The sequence below is a fragment of the Phyllostomus discolor genome, chromosome 9 (assembly GCF_004126475.2).
Source record: "Phyllostomus discolor isolate MPI-MPIP mPhyDis1 chromosome 9, mPhyDis1.pri.v3, whole genome shotgun sequence".
In the NCBI taxonomy this organism is placed as follows: Eukaryota; Metazoa; Chordata; class Mammalia; order Chiroptera; family Phyllostomidae; genus Phyllostomus; species Phyllostomus discolor.
In genome coordinates, this window is record NC_040911.2 from 102425844 (window position 1) to 102447883 (window position 22040).

Below are 22040 nucleotides of genomic sequence, written 5' to 3' on the forward strand. Positions count from 1 at the left end.
CAGATCTTTATCTACTACCTGGGACATTTTTCTCGTTGTCTTCCAACTCTTCTATTGTTTTTTATTTTATTTTATTTTTTTAAATTTCAGCTTTCATATTTAAAATGTCAAGGAGCTTCTCCTCATTCTCCTAAACTTTTTCTTTTTTTTTTTTCTTCTTCTTTTTTTTTTTAGCAAACTGTTCCTGCTTCCTGGCGGTGCCAGCCTTTCCCCCCTTGGAGGGTGTTAATGATGGAGCTTTTCTTCCATCTCCGGTATTTTTCTCTGGTTCCTCATAATTCCTCTCTTTTCTTTTTCTTTTTTTTTTTCTTTTTTGTCTGACCTTCCATTTGGAAACTTTTTTCAAATATCTCGTGAAAATATCTTTTAAAATAAAATCCGATCTGAGTAGGACTTTTCTGTGACTAAGGCTACTGATGACCCCGAACCTGCCCACCACGCACCCCTCCCCCGCAATGTACAGCTGCCTGCGCCCACTGACTGCACCCCGTCCCCCAAAACACTGCGTGGAAGGGGTAGAGGAGGGACAGGTGCGCAGGGACGGCCCAGTGACTGGGCGTGGACTTGAACACGCAGAGTGACTCAACTCCACGACGGCTCCTCGAATGAAGTGCCTTCTCTTTCCTTCAACAAGGAAAGCCCGTCAGAGCTTGGGGAACCCTGGGAAGGCACGCCCACACCCCTCCCTGAAGTGGACGCCCGAGTTTGCCCGCTCAGCACCCTCCCTCCCCGTTCCCGGGAGACAGGTCGGTGGAGGACTTCGCTCCGCCCACCACAGCAGTCCATCAAAGCACTCTGCTCTCCCTGATTGGCTCCAGGATCCGCATGGGACCCATGCTCGACCAATCGGAATTCTCCCTGGGCCAAGTCTCCAGCAGGGTTTGGTTTGAAGCGTTCTCTTTCTGCTGGGTTGCTGAGTGGGCAGGCCATAGCTTTGGGCGACTGGGGACCACAGAGAGAGAGAGAGAGTCAGAGAGATGGACAGAAAGGGGCCTAGAAATAACGCGTGAGCCCCGGGATCCAGCCAAACCAAGGGGTACCCGGATCGAGCGAGGCATCCCTTGGTTTTCCAAAGGCATGAGAGAATAGAGTCCCTTTTCTAAGCCCGGGTGAGGCGGGTTTCAGCCACTTGCAGCCCCAATGCTCCTGAATTACTCCCTAGACTCTGTTTCTTGCTCAGTCTCTAATGTCACCTGTCCGCTGAGTCCCCACAGGTGCGGAGTCCTGTCTGTGCTCACCTGAGACCCGTGGGGAGGCTCGGAGGAGGGAATGGAACGGCCTTTGTGAGCAGATCGTGGTGGTTTGGGAAAATCGCTTCTGTGGGGGTTCAGCCTGGGCCCTGAGGGCTGTCTGAGCACCCCTCCCATCAGCCCACCTCCTCTCGGCACCCCAAGGGGCCCAGGGGTCGCCCTGTCATTCTGCTCTTGGCCACGGCCGACCCAGCCCTGGCCCAGCCCACCACCCGCTGACTCATGCCGGCCGCAGGTCAGGAGGCAAGAAGGTCAAGAGCAGCGTGTTTATGGGGCACGACCCACAGTACAGTGCAAGGGCTCTCGGGCCCCGCTGGCTCCCGCCCACCTCTGTCGGAGTGTGTCCATCCTCGAGCCCTGTCCCCCGGCCCCACCTCCCCCAGGGCCCCGTGCTGGGTCAGTCCACCGAGGGGCCATCTCCTGTGGCTTCTGGGTCCCTGCTTCCAACGGTCATGGCTTCCAGGCGGGCAGTGATGGTGTCCACGTCGGGGCCGGCCTGACGACCCTCGAGAGGGGCCTGGCCTCTGGGCTCTGCATCTTCAGGCCGAGGAGCTGGGGAAGAGACAGCGCCGGACAGATGCGTAAGCCGCCCCGTCTCTGAACACCACGGTGATTTGGGTCACTGGGGCCCCGGGCCGCTGTCCCCCGACACAGGCCTGCCCCCTCCTTTCTAACCTGGGCCTTTGCAGCGGCCCCCTGCTCCTCCACGACCCCTCCCCACTTTGTCCTGTCCACCCTTTGGTCCTCACAGAGACTCTGAAACGGCGCACCGCACTGCGTCAGCCCTGCCACTGACCCTGCGGGGACGAGACCCCAGGACTCCCCTTTCCCTGGGCTTCCAGCCCTGAGGGACCCCGCCCTGGCCCATCGGTGCTCTCCCTCCCGAGTGCCGAAGAGCTTGCCCTGTCCCCACCTCAGGGCCTTTGCCCCTGCCTTGAGGCCCCCAGACCTCTGCTGGGCTGGCTCAGGCGCCCCCTCCTCCCAGAGCCCCTCTGTTGCCCGCCGAGGGCAGGGCCTCCCGCCATGGCACTGCCCGCTGTCCCCGGCTTGGTGGCTCTGCACAGCGCTGGCCTTTCCTGGAAAGGCCGGATCGCCCTGTGAGCTGTCTCCGCTCCCTGCTGGACTCTGACCCCCAGGGGCGGGGACGGTTGTCTGTCTTGCTCGGGACTGTCCCCCAAGTGAGGGAGCATTCGAGGGTGAGAGCAGTGAGACCCAGTGAGGGCACAAAGGAACCGCATCTTCCTCACACGGGACACAGGGAGCAAGGTGGCTACAACGCCACTTCTCAGTAAGAATTGGGGGACTGAGTGACTCAGGGAAGGTGGGAGAGAAGAGAGGAGGGGTATCATGTTCTGGAAGGTTCCAAGGAGGGGCCACAGCACAGGCGTGTGGCCTGAGCGGGCTGTTTCCATCATCCTTGTCGTACAGGTGGAGACCCGGGCTTGGTGCTCAGGGATGGGTTGGGTCTGGGGCTACAAAGATCCGGCCCCACGCCCTCTGATACCCTCTTTACTAGGATACTCCTGTGCCTGCCTGACTCCGGGCAGTGGGAGGCTCATGCCTGCCTGCTGAATGGATGGATGGGCGAGTGAATGAGAGAGAGAGACAGAGACAGAGAGAGAGAACTTTCAGAGGCCCCACCGTGCCCCAGGCTCACCTTCATCCTCTGCCGGCTCCCTGGCTGGCTCCCCGGCTGGCTCCCCGGCCGGCTCCCCGGAGCCCCCGCTGCCGTCCTCCGGCCCTGCCCCTCCTCCTGGGCCAGCCTTCCCCGGGGGGCTGATGCGCATCCTGTTGCTGTTGCCGATGGTGGCGTCCTCCAGGAAGCAGGACTTTATGAGGACTCTCTGGGTCACGACCCCGTCCCCCTCAGTCCGAGGTCCGGGTGGGGGCATGCGAATTTCAAAGGAAGCTTCCGGGTCAGCGGTGTTGGCAGAGACTGTGGGTCCGTGGACGAGAGATGCCGGGCGGGATGTGAGCGGCTGGGCAGGGCCCAGAGGCAGACCCCCAGCCTGGCCTTCAAGTCCCCCAAGGCCGCCTCTGCCCCCCCCCCCCCCATATAGAGCCTGTGTGCTCACTGCTCACCTGCCCGCCCACCTGCGGCTGCGGGCTCCCAGTTCCCCCGCCCCCACTGCCAGGTCAGCCAGCTTGGGTCTCGCCTCCTCCCGGCCCTCCATGCTGTGCCCGGGACTCAGCCACCCCCCTGCTCTGCCGCCTGCCCCTCCCCCCTGCTGTGGGCTGCCCAGCAGCTCTCGAACGATGCCCCAAACTGGGGTTCAAATCCGCTCAGTCCCCCAGCCCAGTCCCCAGCTGTCCTGCTCCTGCCCGTCCCACCCAAACTTGGAAGAGACTTGTCCACGCTCAGTCTCGCCTCCTCCCACGCCCGACGCTCCTTCTGTCCCCTCAGGCCACCACTGACCCCTTGCTGCTGGACTCCACAGAGCTGCCCTGACCGTGTTGGCCACCCTTCCCCTGGAAACTGTGCCCCAGCTTTCCCCTCCCCCCCAGGCCCCGCTCCCGGGTCACCAGTGACAGGGGGGATGCCGCCTGGGCCCTCTGGTCTCCCTCGACAGTGCTTAGCAGGGCACCAGGTGCAGGGGTGGCTCCTGTCCGCCGCCCTCCTTAGATGCCCCTGCCGTCAGCCACCCCTCTGACTCCGCTTCAGCCGGCCCGGCCCCCGCAGCGGCACGCCCTCGGTGCAGAAAGGAACTAACTGCGGTTTCCCGAGGGGCGCAGCAGGGCCGGAGCCCAAGCACTAGCTCTGAAAGCCCCACTGCTCCACTCTGTGGTACATCCTCTGGTGGATGAAAAGGAGTTTCCCATCATGCCTCCCTGCCTGCAAATGCTAGCCGAGGGTCCTTCCATTGGGGAGGAGCCGGGCGGGGCAGGTCGGGGCGGGACGGCTGGGTGATCACCTGGGGGGCTGACAGAGAGGCCACTGGCGGAGCGGCTGCGGGCGGGGCCTGTGGCCGGTGCGTAGTGAAGGCTCATCTCGTTGCCGTGTCCCAGCTGCACCCGTCTGAGGACGGACTTCTCTAAGTGGATGTCCTGGGACCCCCAGGATGCAGCCAAGGGGTCCTGCGTTGAGGGATCAGCTGGTGCCGGTGCAGGGAGCCAGGGGGAAGCCGTGGAGCCTGGCAGGAAATACAGCAACATGAACTCTGGCCTCTACCCTCCGACCTTCCCAACACCCGCACACACAAAGTCCTGGACGGACAGAGGAGACAGGCCTGTGGTCTCTTCCCGGGCACCATCGGCCAGGTGGGCCCAGGAGAACATTCGTGCAGGGTTCCCTGGGGTCGTCATACCCCTGTGCAAGGGGTGTCTCCGGGGCACTCGATAGTCAAACGGTGAGCACGCCCTCTGCTTGCTAGGCATTCTCAGGCCCCGGAGCCCCTCAGGAGAAAGCCCCCTTTGGTGTTAACGCATCCTTCAGGAGAGCTCAGGGCCACCTCCGAGGCTTCCCTTTCCTCAGTATTGTCTTCACGGTGACCTTCCTGGTGCCCGACATCAGGTAATGCCATGCAAACTTACCGTAGTTTGCCATGCAGAATGCATACATCTTGCCCAAATTTTTGAGGGAAAAGTAAGGGTGTGTATTATACACAGGTAGTGCTGATTCAGTATCTGTATAAATGCTTTTCATTCTTTTATTCATGCTTATGCATTCAAGTGTAGCTCCAGAAAGCAATCCGTATGCAGAATAATATCCTGGAATACGATAATCTGTTTTGTTTCTAAATGTAATGCATAAATAATAGAATTAAAAAATTAAAATGAAAGACTTTTTTCCCCCTGAAAGTTTGGGCCAAAAACGTGGGTGCGTTATACGTGGCAAATACGGAAACTTAAAGTGGATTTGAGTAGAAGGCAAGGGAGATCGGTTAACGGCAGGAGGTCAACAAGCAGACACGGGCCTGGCCAGAACCGGGCGGGGGGGTGGGCGGGGGTCAGAGGACTGACATCGGGCAAACATCGATCTAGATTCTAGAACGAAGCTCCTCGTGTCCCAGCTGGGAACACGGGCGCCCAGAGAGGAGAGGGGGTCTCTTGGGATCTCACAGAGTGTTCCCACTTTTGGGCTGTTGTGCTGACCGGTGTCCCCAGGGTGGGGGGGGGGGCAGAGGGTGGTCCTGTGCCCTCCCACCGTCCTGACAGGACAGCGTTTCATCGAAACTAGGACTCCACTGCTCTGGCCGGGCGGCTCAGTCGGTTGGAGCGTTGTCCCCGTACACGCAAAGGTCACAGGTTCGATTCCTGGTCAGGGCATGGACAGGAGGCAACCGTTTGATGCTTCTGTCTGTCTGGCTCTCTCTCTAAAATCAGTGAACATATCCTCGAGGGAAGATTTATAAAAACACAACTAGGGTGCTGCTGGTGAAATGCATTCCAGTATCTGAGATGTTAAAATATAGGGGGGGATCTAGCCCTGGCTGGCGTAGCTCAGTGGATTGAGCTCGGGCTGCGAACCAAAGTGTCGCAGGTTCGATTCCCAGTCAGGGTACATTCCTGGTTGCAGGCCATAACCCCAGCAACCACACATTGATGTTTCTCTCTCTCTCTCTGTCTCTGTCTCTGTCTCTCTCTCCCTCCCTCTCTTCTCTCTCTAAAAATAAATAAATAAAACCTTTAAAAAAATATAGGGGGGATCTGCGTGTCTCAGAACCAACCACACACTGAAATCACCCCTCGGGATGTTCTATGGAGGGGGGTGGACTGAATCGCTTCTCATGGGAAAATATCGGGTCCCATGGAAAATGAGGCAAAAGATATCGGAATGAAGGGAAATCAGGAGGGGGTTGATCCAGGCACAAAGAAAGACTCCTTTGTTCCCAGCAGGCCACGAAGGTGGCCCTGGGCCATCCGGAAGCCACCTTGCTCCCCGCACCCTCCCAGGCAGAGCAGCTGCCCCCAGAGGTACCTTCTGGCCACTCACTGTTGTCCCCATGGGTCTCTGGTCCCATTATGGTGTTCCCATGCCCAATCTGGACGGCTGTGGCGTTCCCGATGGAAATGTGGCTGTTCGGTCCGCCCTGATGGATCATGTTGATTGGATTTTGCTGATAAATGATATTGGTGGCCTGACTTCTTTCCCTAGAATCTTCTGCAAAATAGAACTTCACTCAATCCCTTTGCCCCTCTTGGGCAGGGGGCCCTGATGCCGGCTTGCTGCACCAAAGTCCCCTGGAAAGCTGGGAGACACAGATTTCTGGGTGTCTACCCCGGGGTGCTGCATTGCCAGCATGTTTGACAAATGCCACCAGCAACTTGGATGACCCTCTCTTGGATATGGTCACGGCAGGTCACCCCTACCTGTGTGTCCCCCGCCACCCAGGGAGAATCATGGGACCTCACCACTCCCCTTGCTGTTGCCCCTCGCCCTTCCAGGCAGCCCCAGGACGCCCACCGATGCCCTCGGTCCAAGGCTGCAAGGTGGCCATCCGTGGGTGGCTTTTGGCCACCAGATAAACTTCATCTGCCTCACAAGGCAGTTTTAAGAATTTGAACTCGTCACCAGTGTTTAAAATCCAGCTGCCATCACAGGTCATCACTGCGAGGATGCCAAGACCCCCCTGGGGGTCTCCAGGAGCAGGGGCGTCCACCCCGCATGGGCCAGGTGGGCACCAGCCCGGGGCTTCACCGACTCCGCACACGGGAGTCCCACCTTCTCGGGCCCCTTCTGCCGTTATTAAAATACTGAGAGTACAGGTTATGGCCGCATTGGGATCAAGACGTAAGCTAGGCAAGAGTCGTTACCAGCCATTCATTGTTATTATCATGTTCGTTTTCTCCTCCTGACTTGGAGAGAAATTAGAGCATTCCTCCGGCCTGTGGAAGCGCTGTGGGCTCCGGGCGCTGTGCCTGCTGCACCTCGAGGTTAAGATGTCCCGGGACTCCACCCTGCGGCTACCGGGGCCCCGCCCGGTCCCCTCCACGCTGGGCAGAGCGCTTGCGGGAGAACTTCGGGCAAACTCAGGCTGAGCCCTGCACCCAGGGCTGATACCTCCCTCCGGCTCCTGGCCTTCTGCAAGGACAGCCTCGGGCCACACCTCCAGGAAGCCCTCCCTGGTTACTCCCCCAGCACGCCCCTCCCTCCAGGAGCCCCCTCCCTGTGACTGGTCAGCAGCACCACTGAACACCACCGAACACCACTGTACGCTTCTAGAAGGTTCTGAAGATGGGGCAGACCACGTGCTTAGTGGGGTGCCCAGCAAGGACCAAGTGCTGGGTGTTAGGGTGTCTCCTCCTCTGCTCGCCCCAGGTGTGGGAAGCAGGTAAGGGCCTACCTGGCTGATAAACCGCCCATACGTTTGAGTTCTGGTCATAGTTCAGAAGGTGATCGTTTCTCATGGCGTACAAGTCTGGGTTGACTTCTTTTGCCGTCTTCAGCCCCAGAGACTTGGCGACAACCAGGGCCCTCGAGGGCCCCGAGTCTTTCAGGAACCTGTAGATCTCTTCCTCTGGGAGACAGGATGTCGGGTGGTCAATGGGGAGTCCCGCCCCCAACCCTGCCCCGCCCCCCAGTTTGGATCAGCCCCACTGCTTCCTGGCCGCGGGCCCCGGGCAGGCCCACCCCCTCTGCGCCCGGCCCCTCCTCTGTACCATGCGCAGAGCACGGATGCGCACGGGGGCGGTCCTGAGGGCCAGGGACTGACCGCGGGCGCTCCGGGCGGTCTGTGGACCACGTGGGCGCACCCTGGACGCCCGTTACCCATCGAAGAAATCAGCTCTTGGGCAACTAGCCCTTCGACCGCGGAGACGGAGCGCTGTCTCCGAACGCTGTGGGAGCCCCTCAGTGGGCGGGCCGCGGCCCCCGAACCCCTGGAAACACCTCAAGAGGCCAAGGAGAGTGTGGGGGTCAGAACACACGCCCCCCCCCGCCCCCGCGGCCCCAGGATCTGAAATCGGAAAGGAAACGGGTGCTTACGCTGTCTACTCAGCTGACAGCCGGGTTTCAGGGGAACCGCAACCGTGAGCTGCCGGGGCCTCTCCGCTGAGGAAGGAGAGAGGGGTGAGACCCGGGAGGAGGCCAGGTCTCTGCTGGACGCAGGCGGGCCCCCGGCGTTCCGAGCCCGGATGCCCGAGCTCAACGGAGTTGGCGTCGGGTCCTGCCCTGCCTCTTCCCCGCTGTTGCTTCCCTGCTGCCCCACTTCCCCGGGGAAGGGGTTCGAACACTGCCTCCAACCCTCCGGCGAACCCTGCGCGCTGCCCCAGCCCGTGGTAAGTGCTCGACAGATGCCAGCGCCTCGGGGGCATTTGTGGGCCGCGGAGCCGGAGGAGAGGAGCTAGTGGGGTGTTCAGTTCCTTCTGTCGTCGTCGTCATCATCAGTTATGGTCCTCCTCCTTAGTTCCTGTTTTTATTATTATAGTTTGCTAAGCACCTACTATGTGCCGGCCCTAGGCTGGACCCTTAGCCTATAATCTTGCAGCTGTACACGGCAGCCCTACTGTTACCTCCGCTGGCCAGGAAAGGCCATCGGCGCACAGGGAGGGGACAGGATGCAGCTCGGAGGGGCGGAGCCTGTATTCACACCCAAGCCCAGGTCCGGCTGGGCCCCCCGCTGGTCCTGCTGGTGCCGCACCCCACCCGCTCCCCGGGATGGCGGGTTACCATTGCGGACCAGAGCCAGCTCTGTGGAGACCAGCTGTCCGGTCCCAGGCCCGCCCAACTGCCATGTGGCGGAGCCAGCGAGGGCCACTCGGGACTCTTTCATCATCCGGTAGAGAGTCTGGTTGAGTTTCTTCTTGGGCACTTGGCATTCCTTCACCAGCTGCGCAGTCCTCACTGGGGACCCAGCACCCCTCAGCACCTGGAGGATCTTCTGCTCAAGGTCTAGAGGAGGAGAGGGGGGTGGGGGGCGGGAACTGAGTGCCTCCCGTGGGAGCCTGGGCTGGAGGCTCCGAGTGGGGGGCAGGGGGCGCTGCAAGAGAGGGGCCTGGGGCAGAGGCCCATGCAGACACCTGCCGACACCTCTGCTCAGTGCGGGGCACGCGGGCTGGTCAGACACGACCTCGGCTGGATGCCCTGGTGGCCTGAGGAGGCGCCCAGGCTGTTAGCATGTCCTCCGCCCACTGTGAGTGGCTGCAGGGCAGGTGGACGCTTGGCGGGCAGGTGTCCTCAGAGCGGAGGGGACTGGAGGGGCAGGGTGGGGAGGGGCAGGGGCAGTGGGGCAGAGTCTCCCCCCACCCCCGTCCCAGGAGGCACGCCACTCCGTCCCCAGCTCCCACGGCCCTCCGTCCCCTCTCCGGGACTCGGCATCCCCGTCAGCGTGTGCTGCCCTCCCCCAGGCTGGACGCCTAACAGGCATCCAGAGGCATCCCTCTCCCGGTGCCCACGCCCGGCGCCCTGGAAGTGCTGTTCCTGGTGTTCTCGAGGCCCCTCTCCTCCTCTCCTCCGCTTCCCCCCCTCGTGGGCAGGGTCCCCCACACCCCGCCAGCGGCTCTGCAGGCGCCATGAGGATGGCAGGGAGCAGACACGGTGCCCCAGCCCCCCACCCGCACCCCAGGGAGCCGCCGAGGGCCGCTGCGGGTGGCAGCCCAGCCTGTCACCAGGAAACGTCGGCCCGCAGGAACCCCAGGGGAGATGCGAGGCAGGGCCCGTTTGGGGGAAGTCCGGTGCCCTTCCAGGCAGTGGCAGAGCTGGTGGGGGAAGGGGCCGTCGGGTTCCGGGCTGTGCAGCTGGGGGTGCAGCTTGCCTCTGTGGTCAGAATGTTTTCGTTGCCGCGGGGTAGGTGGATCGTGGGTAGAACACCTGGGGGCGCCCGCCCCCCACCCATCACATTCGGCCCCAAACAGTCGTCAGCCCCCGGAAATCCTCGTCCCGTCAACAACGCACTTGGCTTCGCCTTGTCTCAGTAGTAGGAGCTTTGATTCTTGAAAAGCCTGCCCCTGGGCGAGCCGCCTCCCTCTGCCCGCGCCCACCTCCCCAACCGCAGAGCAGACAGACAGGAGGTCGGAAGTGTGGAAATGCGGGTTAGAGGAGGCAGAAGGGGGGGGGGGCGGTGCCGGCCCGGGGGGTGGTGGGCCGAGTCCTCCAGCAATGGGAAGTTGGGACACGGACGGGGTCGGGGGTGTGGGTGAGTGACCAGTTGGCAAGGAAAGGAAAACCCACCCGGGAAGAAGTAAAATTTGGTCACCAAGTGCCCTCGAGCGGGACCTGCGAGTCCCTCTTTTGAAGTACGACAGGGACCTGGGGACCTGTCCGGGCCCTGGGCCACACCCTGCCCTCCCCCCTCTTTTCTTCTTTTCTTCTTTTCTGCTCGCTGAGGGCGATAGCGCCCATTTCGAAGATCGTGGTGCAATGCGCTGATGACCACGATAACAACAAACAAAGCCCCAAGCCACACCCACAGCCCCCAGCTGCTGGGGGACACCTGCGGGGTGGGAGGGTGGGGGTGCGGAGGGGTGTGGAGGGCTGGGGAGGGAGGTGAGCCAGGGGCGAAGCGTCGGCAGACGGAAGAGTGTGCCAGGGCAAATGTGCATCGTAATCAAAGCCACAGCTGCTGTATCTCCAAATGAGCGTGAAGCGGGGTGCTGGGCCCCCCCGTTGGCCCCGGGCCCTGAGTCATTCTGCCTCCCCGGCCCCGGGGACCTCAGGTGTGAAGCGGAAGCATCGCTGTGCTCACCGCCGAGGTCACTGCGAAATTCGAGGCCAGCGGGCTGCCAGGTGCCCTGGTGGAGCGAGGCTCCCTCACCAGCCCGTGCTCCCCTCCTCTTCCTGGGTGCACCGGGGTCCAGGGTCCCTTCACTGTAACTGCTGTAATCTGAGCCCAGTGAAGGAGCTCCGTGCCCCCCGGATTCCCACTGTTCCCTGGAAGGAGGGGAGTACCTGTCTCATCAGGGTCTGAAGACGCCTCGGCCATACTGCCAGCAGCTGCTGGAGACACCTGGAGCCTCGGGGTGTGGTGGCTGGCTCCTGCGCTGTGCCGTGCAGAGGGCGGGCTGGGTCAAGGCTGGGTGTTTCTGTGTGCCCGAGCCTGGGGCTTCTGGCAGCTGTGACAAGAGACCAGCTTCACGGGGCAGATGTCAGCTGTTCACACCCGGAAAGAGCGGCCCAGGGAGCCCGGACTAATCAGCTTCGTGGAGAAAAGGAAAATGAAACTGCTGTGTGTGGTTTCCTAAAGAAACAAAATTGAAAGCAACATCGATGAACAAGAGGGAGTGGGGGCCTCGGACCAGACAGGCGCTGGGGGGGAACAGATGAGTGAGGCAAGACCAGAACCCCCTAGGGATGGGGGCTCCCCAAACTTCCAGGTGTCCCTCAATGCCCACCCTGACACCACCACAGCAGAGGCTAAGACACCTGGGTGGGTGGACAGGTGCCAGCAGTCATGTACATCTCAAGTGACAACTGTCTTTAATGAGCGCCTACTATGTGCTTTCAGATCTCCTGTGCCAACCACCTCTGCCCCCCCGCCACAACTCACCTACAAGGGAGGGACTAGTCCTGGCCTCTTTTCTCAAAGGGGAAACTGAGGCTCGGGCCCCTCCCCCACACATTTACTGGCTCTGCGACCTTGGCCAAGTTATTTAGCTTCCCTGTTTACTGGTCTGGTCATGAAAACAGAGACCTCAGCCGGCTGGTGGTGGTGAGGACCAAGGAGATGATCCAGCAGCGCCATCGACCGGCACCCAATTGGGGACCCTCATGTTTCAGGACGAATAAACCCCGTCACTTTCACAAGTGCTGACCCCCAAGCAGCTCAGGGCCACCGCTCTCTTTCAGGCACCAGAGGAGAAACCGAGGCCTGCAGGGACGAAGGGTGTTGTGTGCAAGGCAGCGAAGAGAATCCAGACCTCGGCCCAGGACGCCCCTAGGCCCGAGGCCCCAGCTGCAGAGGCCTGGGCGGCTCGAGAGGCGCCTGCTCCCTCGGAGGATGCCGGCCGGCCGTGAGCGTTTCTGCAAAGGTGGGGGCGAAGAACAGCGATCGCGGTGAGGGAAGAAGGTCCCGGAGGCCCTTGGAGCCGCTGCCTTTGCAGAGCAAGCGGGAAAAGTTCTGCTGCCCAGTCTGCACCCGGGCCCGGGAAACCGGAACCTCTGGGGCGGGGCCCCGCGGCCCAGGTGCCGTCGTGCAGGGCGCGGAGGCCGGGAGTTGGCCCATTCATGAAAACAAGGAAACCACAGTGGCGCGTGTGTTCCTCTTTTATGTAAAACCGAAGACGTGGATCTGTATCTGAACAGATGAATTGATTTTAAACGCAGGGTTGTGGCCGGTGTTAAGGAAGATTGTGGAAGGGGGTCCAGAGGAGCCCCCAGTGGGCCCTGGGAGGCACCATGCCAGGACTGGCCACCAGGTGGCGCCTGCTCACCAACCTGGGCACCGGCCCACCTCTGCCTGGTCCCCCTGATGGAGGGGGGGACCTGCCTCTCACCCACCATCTCCCCAGGGAGACGCGAGTCCATCTGGCCTGACCCTGGCCCTCCCGTGTCTTCTCTGGCTTCTCCTCCTCAGACTCCTTGGCTCCTTCTCGGAGTGCCACTCGCCTGCTGCCCCAGGTGCCTGGCCTGGTGCCCTGGCCGGTGGGGCTGAGGGACTCAGGCTTCACCCTGAGGGTCAGGCTGGCTTCCGGAAGGACCACGTGTGTTTCAGTGGTAAAGGCTGGCACCCTCGTGGCCATCCAGGCAGTGTTTGGACGGCCCCTTCCTGCCCCCGGGGTCCCATCCTGAAGCTACGTGCGGGCTCCCCCCAAACCCCAGCTCTCTGGGAGGTCCCCAGGGACTGGTGGCAGGAACCCCTGCTGGGAAGGTGGAGCACCCTGCCCTGGGAGGCATGGCCTTCCTTTCCCAGGCAGGCCCTGCTCTTCCTGAGCCGAGGGTCACGACCTCTTGGAGCCTCGGCTTCTTCCACTACAAAACAGAGAAGAAAGAAGAAAATGCGTATCTGTGTGCTCCGTAGGGGCTCAAAGGTTAGAAAATGCACCAGGACGCATCTCTACAAGACAACTGTAGGCACTAGGCAGAAGAAGAGACATCGAAAGAAGGGGGAGAAAATGATCCAATCTGGGAGGGTCCCACCTTCCCCAGCCTTGCCCAGCACGCCTGGAATTCTCGCAAGCCCTGAGCCTGTGTGAACATCTCGCCGATCTGAGTGGGGTGCTCGCTTTTGAAGATCTGGATTGTCTTTTGGTTGCCTTCTCAATGTGAGAGATTTTCAAGGTCGTTATGACTTTAAGGATTGCCTTTCCCCCCAATGTCAGTGGCTGAACCAATCCAGACACCTCTGTCTTCCTCCTCTAACAGTCTAGAGGACAGTCCGGGGTCCGTGTGCCACGCCCTGGTGTTGAGACCCGGGCCCCTTCTATCTTGTTGCTCTGCCACTGGCGGCCTCTATTCTGAGGTTGGCCCTGTGTTCCAGGATGGCTGCTCAAGTTCCAGCCATCACATCTTCATTCCTTCCAGCAGGAAGGAGGTCAAGGGAAGAAGGGCCTGTATCTCCCTTTTCAGAGCACTACCAACTTGCTCACATTCTACTGGCCTTCCAATTGCCTCATGTCTGGGCAAAGGGGCAGGGGGTGGGGAAAATAGTCTTTATTCTGAGCTGAAATGCACCCAGCTGAAACTGAGGGTTCTACTACTTAAAATATGGGACAACAGCTATTGGAGGACACATAGCTGTCCCTTGTATTGCGAGGTTCTGCTGTTCCTCCGAGGAAGGAGCGAGGCTACTTCCTATGTACGCCTTTTGGTCTGGCCACTCACAGGGCCCATTCATTGGTCATGTCCAAGGCTGAGGTCAAGGGCGGATTCCACACATGCAGAGCCTGCTGCCCAGCGTGGAAGGCAAGAGGGGAGAGGAAGGGAGGCAGGGACGCCGGTGCCCCCTGAAATTTCTCTTTGCTTTGAAAAGCACACTCTTTGTTTCATGGCTCGTGTTTTTCTGGAAACTATTAGAACTCTCCGCCCAAACCAGATGATAATGACATGTTACCGATCTCGAGTCTTTAAATTTCTCCCTCACGCTCTTCTAAAAACAAGATATTTTTACTGCACACGGTGTCGGCGGAACCCAGTCTCCTTCCTCCCAGGCAGCCTGGTTGTCATTGTCACATTTGCTCCGTGCACCCCTCTCGGGGGTGAGAAGGGAAAGGTCAGAGAGCACCCAATGTGGGGAATAGCACGTCTTTGGTCGAGGACAAAGGTCAGAGAACCGGAGGTGGCCAGAGAGGGGCGGGGATTGGACAAGGTCGCAGGAGCTGCTGGAGGAGGAGAGCAAAGACCAAGCCGAGTGGCTGCACCCCGGTCTCTGCTGCTCCCTGTCCCGGCAGAGCTCAGACGTCTGTGCCCGTGAGAGCCACGCAGGCCTGGGGCTCTGGTCCCAGCCCCCACCTGTTAGCTGTGTGCCTGGAGCAAGCCCCCACTTCCCTGAGCCCCTGCTGCAGGCTTGTTGCGAAGGTCGAATGAGATCATGCCCCCAAGGAGCCAGCAGAGAGCCCCCCTGAGCACGGGGCACGGGGCCTATGCCCCATAAACAGGAGCTGGTCGCAGTGTCCTTGCAGGATCTCCAGCTGTCCCTCTCTGAGGTGGCAAAGCAGTCCCACTTATTCAGCTGGTCACCCACCCAGTAATTTCTTGTGCCTTCTTAGCCCCAGGCCACACGCTGGGGTCTGTGGTGGGGGGAGGGGGAGCAGGAGAAAGGCCCCATCATGGTCCCTGGATCTGCCTCCCACTCCCAACTGTGGAGGAGGCCCTGTTGCCCAATCCGGGACCAACGGTGCTTCAGGCCCAGTCCCGGGTCCACCCACCCCCTCCCCTCAGCATGACTGGCCAGCAAAGGGGACCTGGGCAGCAGGCAGGACGGAGTCAGGGAGCTGGGCGGGCCCAGGGACTCGGCCCTGGTAGTAACTTGAGATTATTCCCAGGGGCAAAGGAAGGGCCACTGGGGGAGTTTCACCCAAGGGGAGGCGGGGGTTCAGAAAGCTGGCCAGCCCTGGGTGCCTGAGAACAGCGGCAAGGGAGAGAGAGGGGAAGTGGCCGGCACCCGGCTGTGCTCAGGCCCTTCCTCCCCCACAACTCATGGCGGAAAGCCCTCCCCCACCTCCGAGCAGATACATCGGAGTGAACGCGTGTCTCATTTGTTATTGTTATAATCCAGTGATTTTTAAACATCATCTTGCTCCTAAGATTATTTGCCTACAAGAAAGTCATTCAATTACAACTGGCCACAAATTCTTCACCAGAGTGTCCAGGAGTCCTGGGAATTGTCTCAAAGTGAGACTGTTTCACCTGCACATTTGTTTCAAGTGTAATTAAGTGCCATGCAACTTTTATGATGACTAAATGGAACAATTAGTGAACTTGACATGTTAGGCTTCATAGACCTTTAATTAAACGTGTATTGATTTCGATTTTGCGATTTTTTTTTCTTCCCTGTGTTTTGGAACTCAAACATTTTCAAAGGCATCTGGAAGACGGAGGTGCTACGACGTCAGGCCCAGAAAGTCAAAGGGGGAGACAGCACCCTGAGAGACCGGAGCCCCTCGGTTGCGGCCTGTGGCGAGTGGGGGTTGAGGGTGAGGGTTTGAACGCAGACCAAATAACCACAGGCCAGCCCCACACCCAGGCTCGGTGGCTTCCTGCGCTGCCGGGGCCGGAGAAGAGCAGGCAAGAGGAGTCGAACTCCAAGAGTTAAAAAAAAAAAAAATGTTTTTCAAGTTGCTCACTCAATCAAGTTAGATGCTTTTAAAGACAAATGTAATTGTTTTGAGCTCAGTTGAAAGCCTTTTAATAAGCCGAACATCATGATTTCAGCTCGCTCTCTCAGGGCGAGCAGTCAAGGCGGGGAGTGGGCACAGAGGGGAGGGAGTGCGGGGGAGGGTGGGGGACACGCACACCCACACAGGCACACGTGTGCAGGCACGGGTGGATATTTATTTGAACGTTTTCCTTGAACACTGAAGCCTATCACTTGTTCCACAGCGTCTGATTGTGAGGCTTTTACAATATTTTGTTTTATTTTTAGAAACAGTTCTTTCTCTTCGGGACAACTGTACGGAGTGTTAGAGAAAACGCGCCGCCGCCTTGGCAGACGCCCGCGCGTTCCGGCTCCCTCGCTGGCTCGCACGTCCTCCCTCCGCGGAACGTGCCGTCTACGCCTGCGACAGGAAGCCAGACACGCGCGCTGAAGCCGTTTCAACAAACATCAACTCAGCACCAGCTGGAAGCGGCGCCCGGGGCTCGTCTGCCTTCCCCGCTGGGTGCAGAGGGGGAGGCGGGAGGGTCCGCACCGGGCCAGAGGGTCGGCGTGTTTACAGTTGTCTGTTTCCGCGCTAATGCATCCGACTTGCCGCGTGTACTGGCATCCGCTGTTTTTAGCTGCCTAGCACCCGGCCCCCCTTCTTCTGTAAAATCACCCCAGTTTTCCTTTGGGGAATCACCTCGCTCCCTCCTCAATCTATTTGCATGGGAGGGAGCTGACCCCACCTCCAGGTCCAGGGCAGGACACGTGACCGAAATGTGACCAATCAGAGCTCTCTCTTCTTGTGGCTGCAGTGATTGGTTCAGGGATGGGCACAGGACCTAAACCGGGCCAATGGGATTTAGTTCTGGGACTTTGGGGGGAAGAACTGGGAACTAATTTGTTCTCAACTGATTTAGAGCCGGCGGGAAGGAGCCTGGGGAGAAGATGGGGACCAGGAGAGGGCGATCAGCAAACAGAGGGGCAGTTTGGTGGTGGGGACAGACACCTTCCTAACGTCACAAGTGCGCAGGAGGATGGGGTGGCCCAGAATCTAGCCCAGCTCGGGCCTGTCGCTTTTCCATTATAAAACCTAGAAAACAGGCTTAGCAGGGTTGTAGGAGAAGGTATCATCATACACAAATCAACTGCATTCTCACAGACCCGCAATGAAAAATTAAGGGGTAAAATTTGGAAAAAAAAAAAAAAATTCCATTTGCGAAAGAATCCATTACTTAGAAATAAATTTAGCAAAGCAGTGTGTGAGACTTGTGCACTGAAAACAACAGAACGTCACTTACTTAAGGAAGTTAAGTGATTTCTGCATAAATAAAACGGCCCCCTGCGTTCACGGATTAGAAGATTTAACATCCTTAAGACAGTGACAGTCCGTAAATTGATCTACAGATCCCATGTAATACTTACTGATTTCCCAGCTGGCTTTTCTGCAGAAATGGAGAAGCTGATCCTCAAATTCATATGGGTCCCAGAACATGCAAAACTATCTTGGAATACAGCATCAGAGGGTAGTTACTACAAAGTTACAGCAACTCGGGCTGTGCAGAACTGACCTACAGAGAGAGACAGGTCGGTAAAATGGAATCAAGAGTCCAGAAATAAAGTCACAGCGTTACAGTAGATTGATTTTTGACAAGCAGGCCAAGGCAATTTCGTAGCAGAAAGAAGATTCTTTCATCAAATGATGCAAAAATAAAAAATTAAAAAAAGCAAACCTGGGCATTCACATGCCAGAGAAAGGATCTGGACCCCTACCTCATGCTGAATCCAAAAATTAACTCAATCTAGACTGAAGACCTGAGAAGAAGAGTTAAACCTACAAACCTCTTAGAAGTGGCAGGTGGAAGTCTGCATAACCTTGGATTGGGCAACGGTTTTCAAATATGACACACAAAAAAACAAGAAACCAGTAAATGATAAATAAACTGGAATCCCACTTTTGTGCTTCCGAGAGCGCTGTTGGTCAAGAAAGCAGACGGACAACGCACACAGTGGGAGGGGTTTCCTGCACACTGTCCCCCTAGTGGGGGTCCCGTGTCTAGAATCCATAAACATTGCCACTGAACGATAAAAAGACAAAGCACCCAAATAAAACATGGGTGAAAAATTTGAATAGACATTCCCCCCCCCCCCCCAAGAAGAGGTGCAAATGTTCCATAAGCATCAAGGAAATGCAAATCAAAACCACAAGGGGACGCCCCCCACCTCCATGCCACGGCCTCAGTAGTAATCATTTTTTAAAGGGACACGGCAGATGGGGGCGAGGATGAGGGGAGAGGGGGCCCATCACACGGTGCTGGAGGATGGAAATGGGTGCTGCGGCTGAGGAAGACAGTCTGGCAGTTCCTCAGGAAGTGGAACAGAGAGTGACCACGTGACCCTGCCAGGGCGTTCCTCTCTGAGGTCTATCCCCAGGAGAAATGGACGCATTGCTCACAGCAGCCCAGACATGGAAACCCCCAACGTCCATCGACTGGACGGACAAACGGGCCAGAATGGATCCGAACGATGGAATGTGACTCAGTGGGAAAGAATGTATCGATGCCTGCTGCAACGTGAGCGAGCCTTGGAAAACGTTACGCTAGGCAAAAGAAACTAGGCACATCCTCTAAGAAAAAGAGCGCATATTGTATGACTCCTTATACAAACTGGTTAAAGGGGCAAATCCATGGAGACAGAAAGCAGATCCGTGGGTGGCTGCCAGGGGCTGGGGCAAGGGGGCAGCAAGCCAGAGACTGCAGGGGGCAGGGGGCCAAGTTCACCGGGGATGATGCGCATGTTCTGGGAGTGTTCAGTGGGATGGTTGCCCAACTTTGTGCCTGTACTAAACCCCGCTGAATTATGCACTTAAAAGAGGGGATTTTATGGCATGTGAATTTTATCTTAGCTTTTAAAAGTTAAAAAAGAGAGAGAGGGAATTGCCATTTTCCATTCTGTCTTGTGAAGAGCCAGGAAGCTGTCACGTTTATCTTCACAGGAAGAAATAGGTGAATAGGCTAAAGAACACTGACTTTTCTCTACCCACCAGCCACCTGAGGCCACAGGACAACCCCCCCCCCCACCAGCGAAATTTGCAGACAGTTGAACCCCAAGAGTCGCAGCTGAGCCGTGTGCCTGGCGCCGGCCAAGAGTGGGGGTAGGGTGCCCGCTTATGGGGTTGGCTCCACGTGGGACCTCGGCTCTTTTCTCAGTCACATCTGATGACCTATGGGATGCCCCTAACCATCTTCTTGGTGCCCTCCGCCACCCACCCTTCCTGGCCGCTGTGCAGCGTGTGAGGGGCTCAGCCTCCCCCTCCCGCTCCTAACAGCCCGCTCCTGCCCTCACCACATTGTGCTGTGGTCCCAGGTGAGCTCTGTGAGGTCTTCAGTTGGTCTGCTGCACTGGTATCTCCAGTGGTCTCCGCGCCCAAACGGGCAGCCACCTCCTGTCAATCACTTCGCATCGTGTGTATAACCCAGCAGATGCTCGACACACACCAGCTGTGGTGAGTTCAGTCATTATTCTGGACGGACACGGACGGCTCTATTGCTTGGGCTGTACTCAAAGTGAGGTGGAGGGGGGGGGTCTCCGTTTGGGGAAGGCTCTGTTCCGTCCTAACAACCTGGGGGAGGTGGGGCTGTGTGTGTGTGTGTGTGCTCTGCCCAGGGCCTTCAAACTGACCCAGAGGCCCCCAGGGGCATCAGGTGACAGGAAAACCTTTCCTGGGAGCCCATTACTGACAAAAGCGGCTCACATTTGCACACGGCAGGCACCCTTTTGAGGACTTACAGGCATCACCTTATGGGACACCAGGTGCAACCAGCTCACAGGTACCTCCAGCAACCCATTCTGCAGCTGAGGCGGCTAAGGGCCAGCGGGGGAGCGACCCCCAGTAAGAGGCACTCGGGCACAGCGCGGGGCCCTGCTCTTGGCTAACAAGCCCTTCCGGCCCCCGCCCAAGTCTTCCTAACCGCTGGGGGTCCTGTGCACCAGAGCTAGGGCAAGGAGGGCTGACAGGTGCCGAGTTCTGTCCCCATGCATGCCCCAGGAGGGGCATACGTCCCTGGGGTCCAGCAGCTTTGGGACCGAGGCCGAACTGGCCACACCTGCAGGTTACACACTCTGTTTAGGCTGATTTAAAAAAAACGAAATGCATTTTCAGACAATAAAGACATTAAGGAGAAATCAATATGGGTTTCTGTCGTGCACATTGTGGGTGCCTCCCTCAGACACCCTGGGACCCCCTTTTGGGCCACTGCTGCTTGTCCTCTTCCCGACCCCCGAACTGTGTCCCCTGGGAGACAGCCATGATCCATCCCTCCGGACAGGGGCACCTCTCGGAGTTGACTTCTGGAAAACCCTTACCTAAGGAAGTTCCCTCTCGCGGGCCTTATCAGGGCTCTGGCCAGTCCTCGTGTTAAGGATTCTCCGAGGAGGCGGAAAAGTAGGCGGTGTTTCGGGAATCCTTGTAACTCAAGTCCTCCCTCTGTCGGTGAGACCACCGGCCTGCGCAAGTGCGGGCACTGGGCTCCCCGCCCGGAAACGGAGAGGGGTAGGGGGAGTGGTCGGAGTGGAGCCACGGCTCCCAGTGATACTGGGGCTGTTGCTGAGGGCGGTGGGCGGGCAGAAGGACCAAAGAAACACAACAGCCTCCTTCCAAAGAATTGCAAAATTTATTGTTTAAGTATTGCAGCTTTCAGAATGTCGTCATTGCCACGGGTGATTATTGATACACAACAAGCGATTTCGGCAGGCCTGCGGGCTGGCGTCCAAACACAGAGTCTCACGCGGCAGCGACGTGGGCCCCGCCCTCCGCGCGCCAGAGCGCCCACAGTTCCGCAGAACGCGGGAGACCGGGCGGCACAGGCCCCGCCCAGCGCACCGCGCGAAAGCGTCTCCGTCGGCACAGCCGTCCCGGAGCCAGGCGGGCAAACGGGAGCGTGGCATCCCCCTTCTCTCTCTGCTTTGTCCTATGGCAACATCTGAAGTGCGGATTCCGGAGAAACACAGCTCTTTCCTTATCGTCGGGTTGTCTCGGGGCTCTGGAAGCTTTCTGTTGCGCGTAGAAAAGAGAAATATCTGAAACGTACGATTCAGAGGAGACAGACCAGGGCGGGGACGGACTCCGCGCGGGCCCGGCCCTGGGGCTCGCTGGACGGGGAGGAGGCCTTATGTTCTGCTCTTGGCGCAAGCATGGGGTGTGCGGGGAACGTGGACGGCTCTTAGTGGACTTCGATAAGTCCGTCTGCGTGGGCCCCGGCTTTGCGGGGTGGGGATGGGGTGCGGGGGGATGTGATGATGGGAAGCAGGAAAACAATGAGCATTAAGAAAGCTGAGCTCTGCCACCTTGTCTGAGCCCAACCTGGTCCCCCTCCAACCAGCCATTTCTGAAGGTTCCCCAACTATTGACTGGAAACGGGGGGGCCCTCCTGCAGGGTGTTTCGAGGCTTTTCAAAGATAACAGCAGGACAGCCAACACCTAAAGAGTGCACCTTCCCCCTCCCCACCCCCAGCTCTGGGGTCCACAGAGAAACCAAGGGCTTAGCTCCGGGGGTCACTGCCACAGACACCCACCACTGGTTTTCTTGAGACGCGCTGGGGCTTTAAGGAGCCACTCCACCACGTGCCTCTGCCATGGCCCTCTGCTGGCACAAGGCCCGGGGACACCGCAGCATGGTGGCCGGGACTCAACGCTGGGGCGCGGTCTGAGGGCCGCACTCTGCCCTCAGGCACCCTGAGGGCAGCCACCCACCCTGGCTTCCTTCTAATTCCTAAAACACAGCAGCTGTGGACGCCACCACCCAGCACCCAGTACCCAGCACCCAGCACCCGGGTTCGGAGTCTGGTTCAAGAGAATGCTTGGGACTGGCTTCGCCTGACACGGTTCACAGCAGTGAGCCCCACTCCTAGGTTCTCGACCCAGGCGGGCATCGAGCACAGTGCTTGACGATGGGAGGCTGGGGGTGGGGGCTGGAGGGGCGGGACACGAGAGGACGACAGGGACGTTTGGAAAGCAGCAGCAGCCCTTTGTGGCCCGGGAGCGGCCCGGCCAGCCCCGGGCGAGCCAGGCCCTGTCCAGGACCGCCTGGCCCGGCGACGGGAGAGAGTCAAGTGCTTC

The 22040-nt window shown here is 58.9% G+C and overlaps 1 protein-coding gene across 1 annotated transcript; it reads right to left on the reverse strand.

Annotated features, from left to right (window-relative positions):
- Positions 1–759: 759 nt before the first annotated feature.
- Positions 760–11320, reverse strand: ZBP1 (Z-DNA binding protein 1). The gene is made up of 8 exons (XM_036009466.1): positions 11077–11320; positions 8860–9081; positions 8176–8241; positions 7535–7708; positions 6184–6351; positions 4163–4381; positions 2908–3186; positions 760–1847 (listed from the first exon to the last, which is right to left on the reverse strand). The coding sequence occupies exons 1-8, from the start codon at positions 11108–11110 to the stop codon at positions 1648–1650; spliced, it is 1362 nt and encodes a 453-aa protein (XP_035865359.1). The 5' UTR covers positions 11111–11320; the 3' UTR covers positions 760–1647.
- Between the last annotated feature and the right edge of the window lie 10720 nt (positions 11321–22040).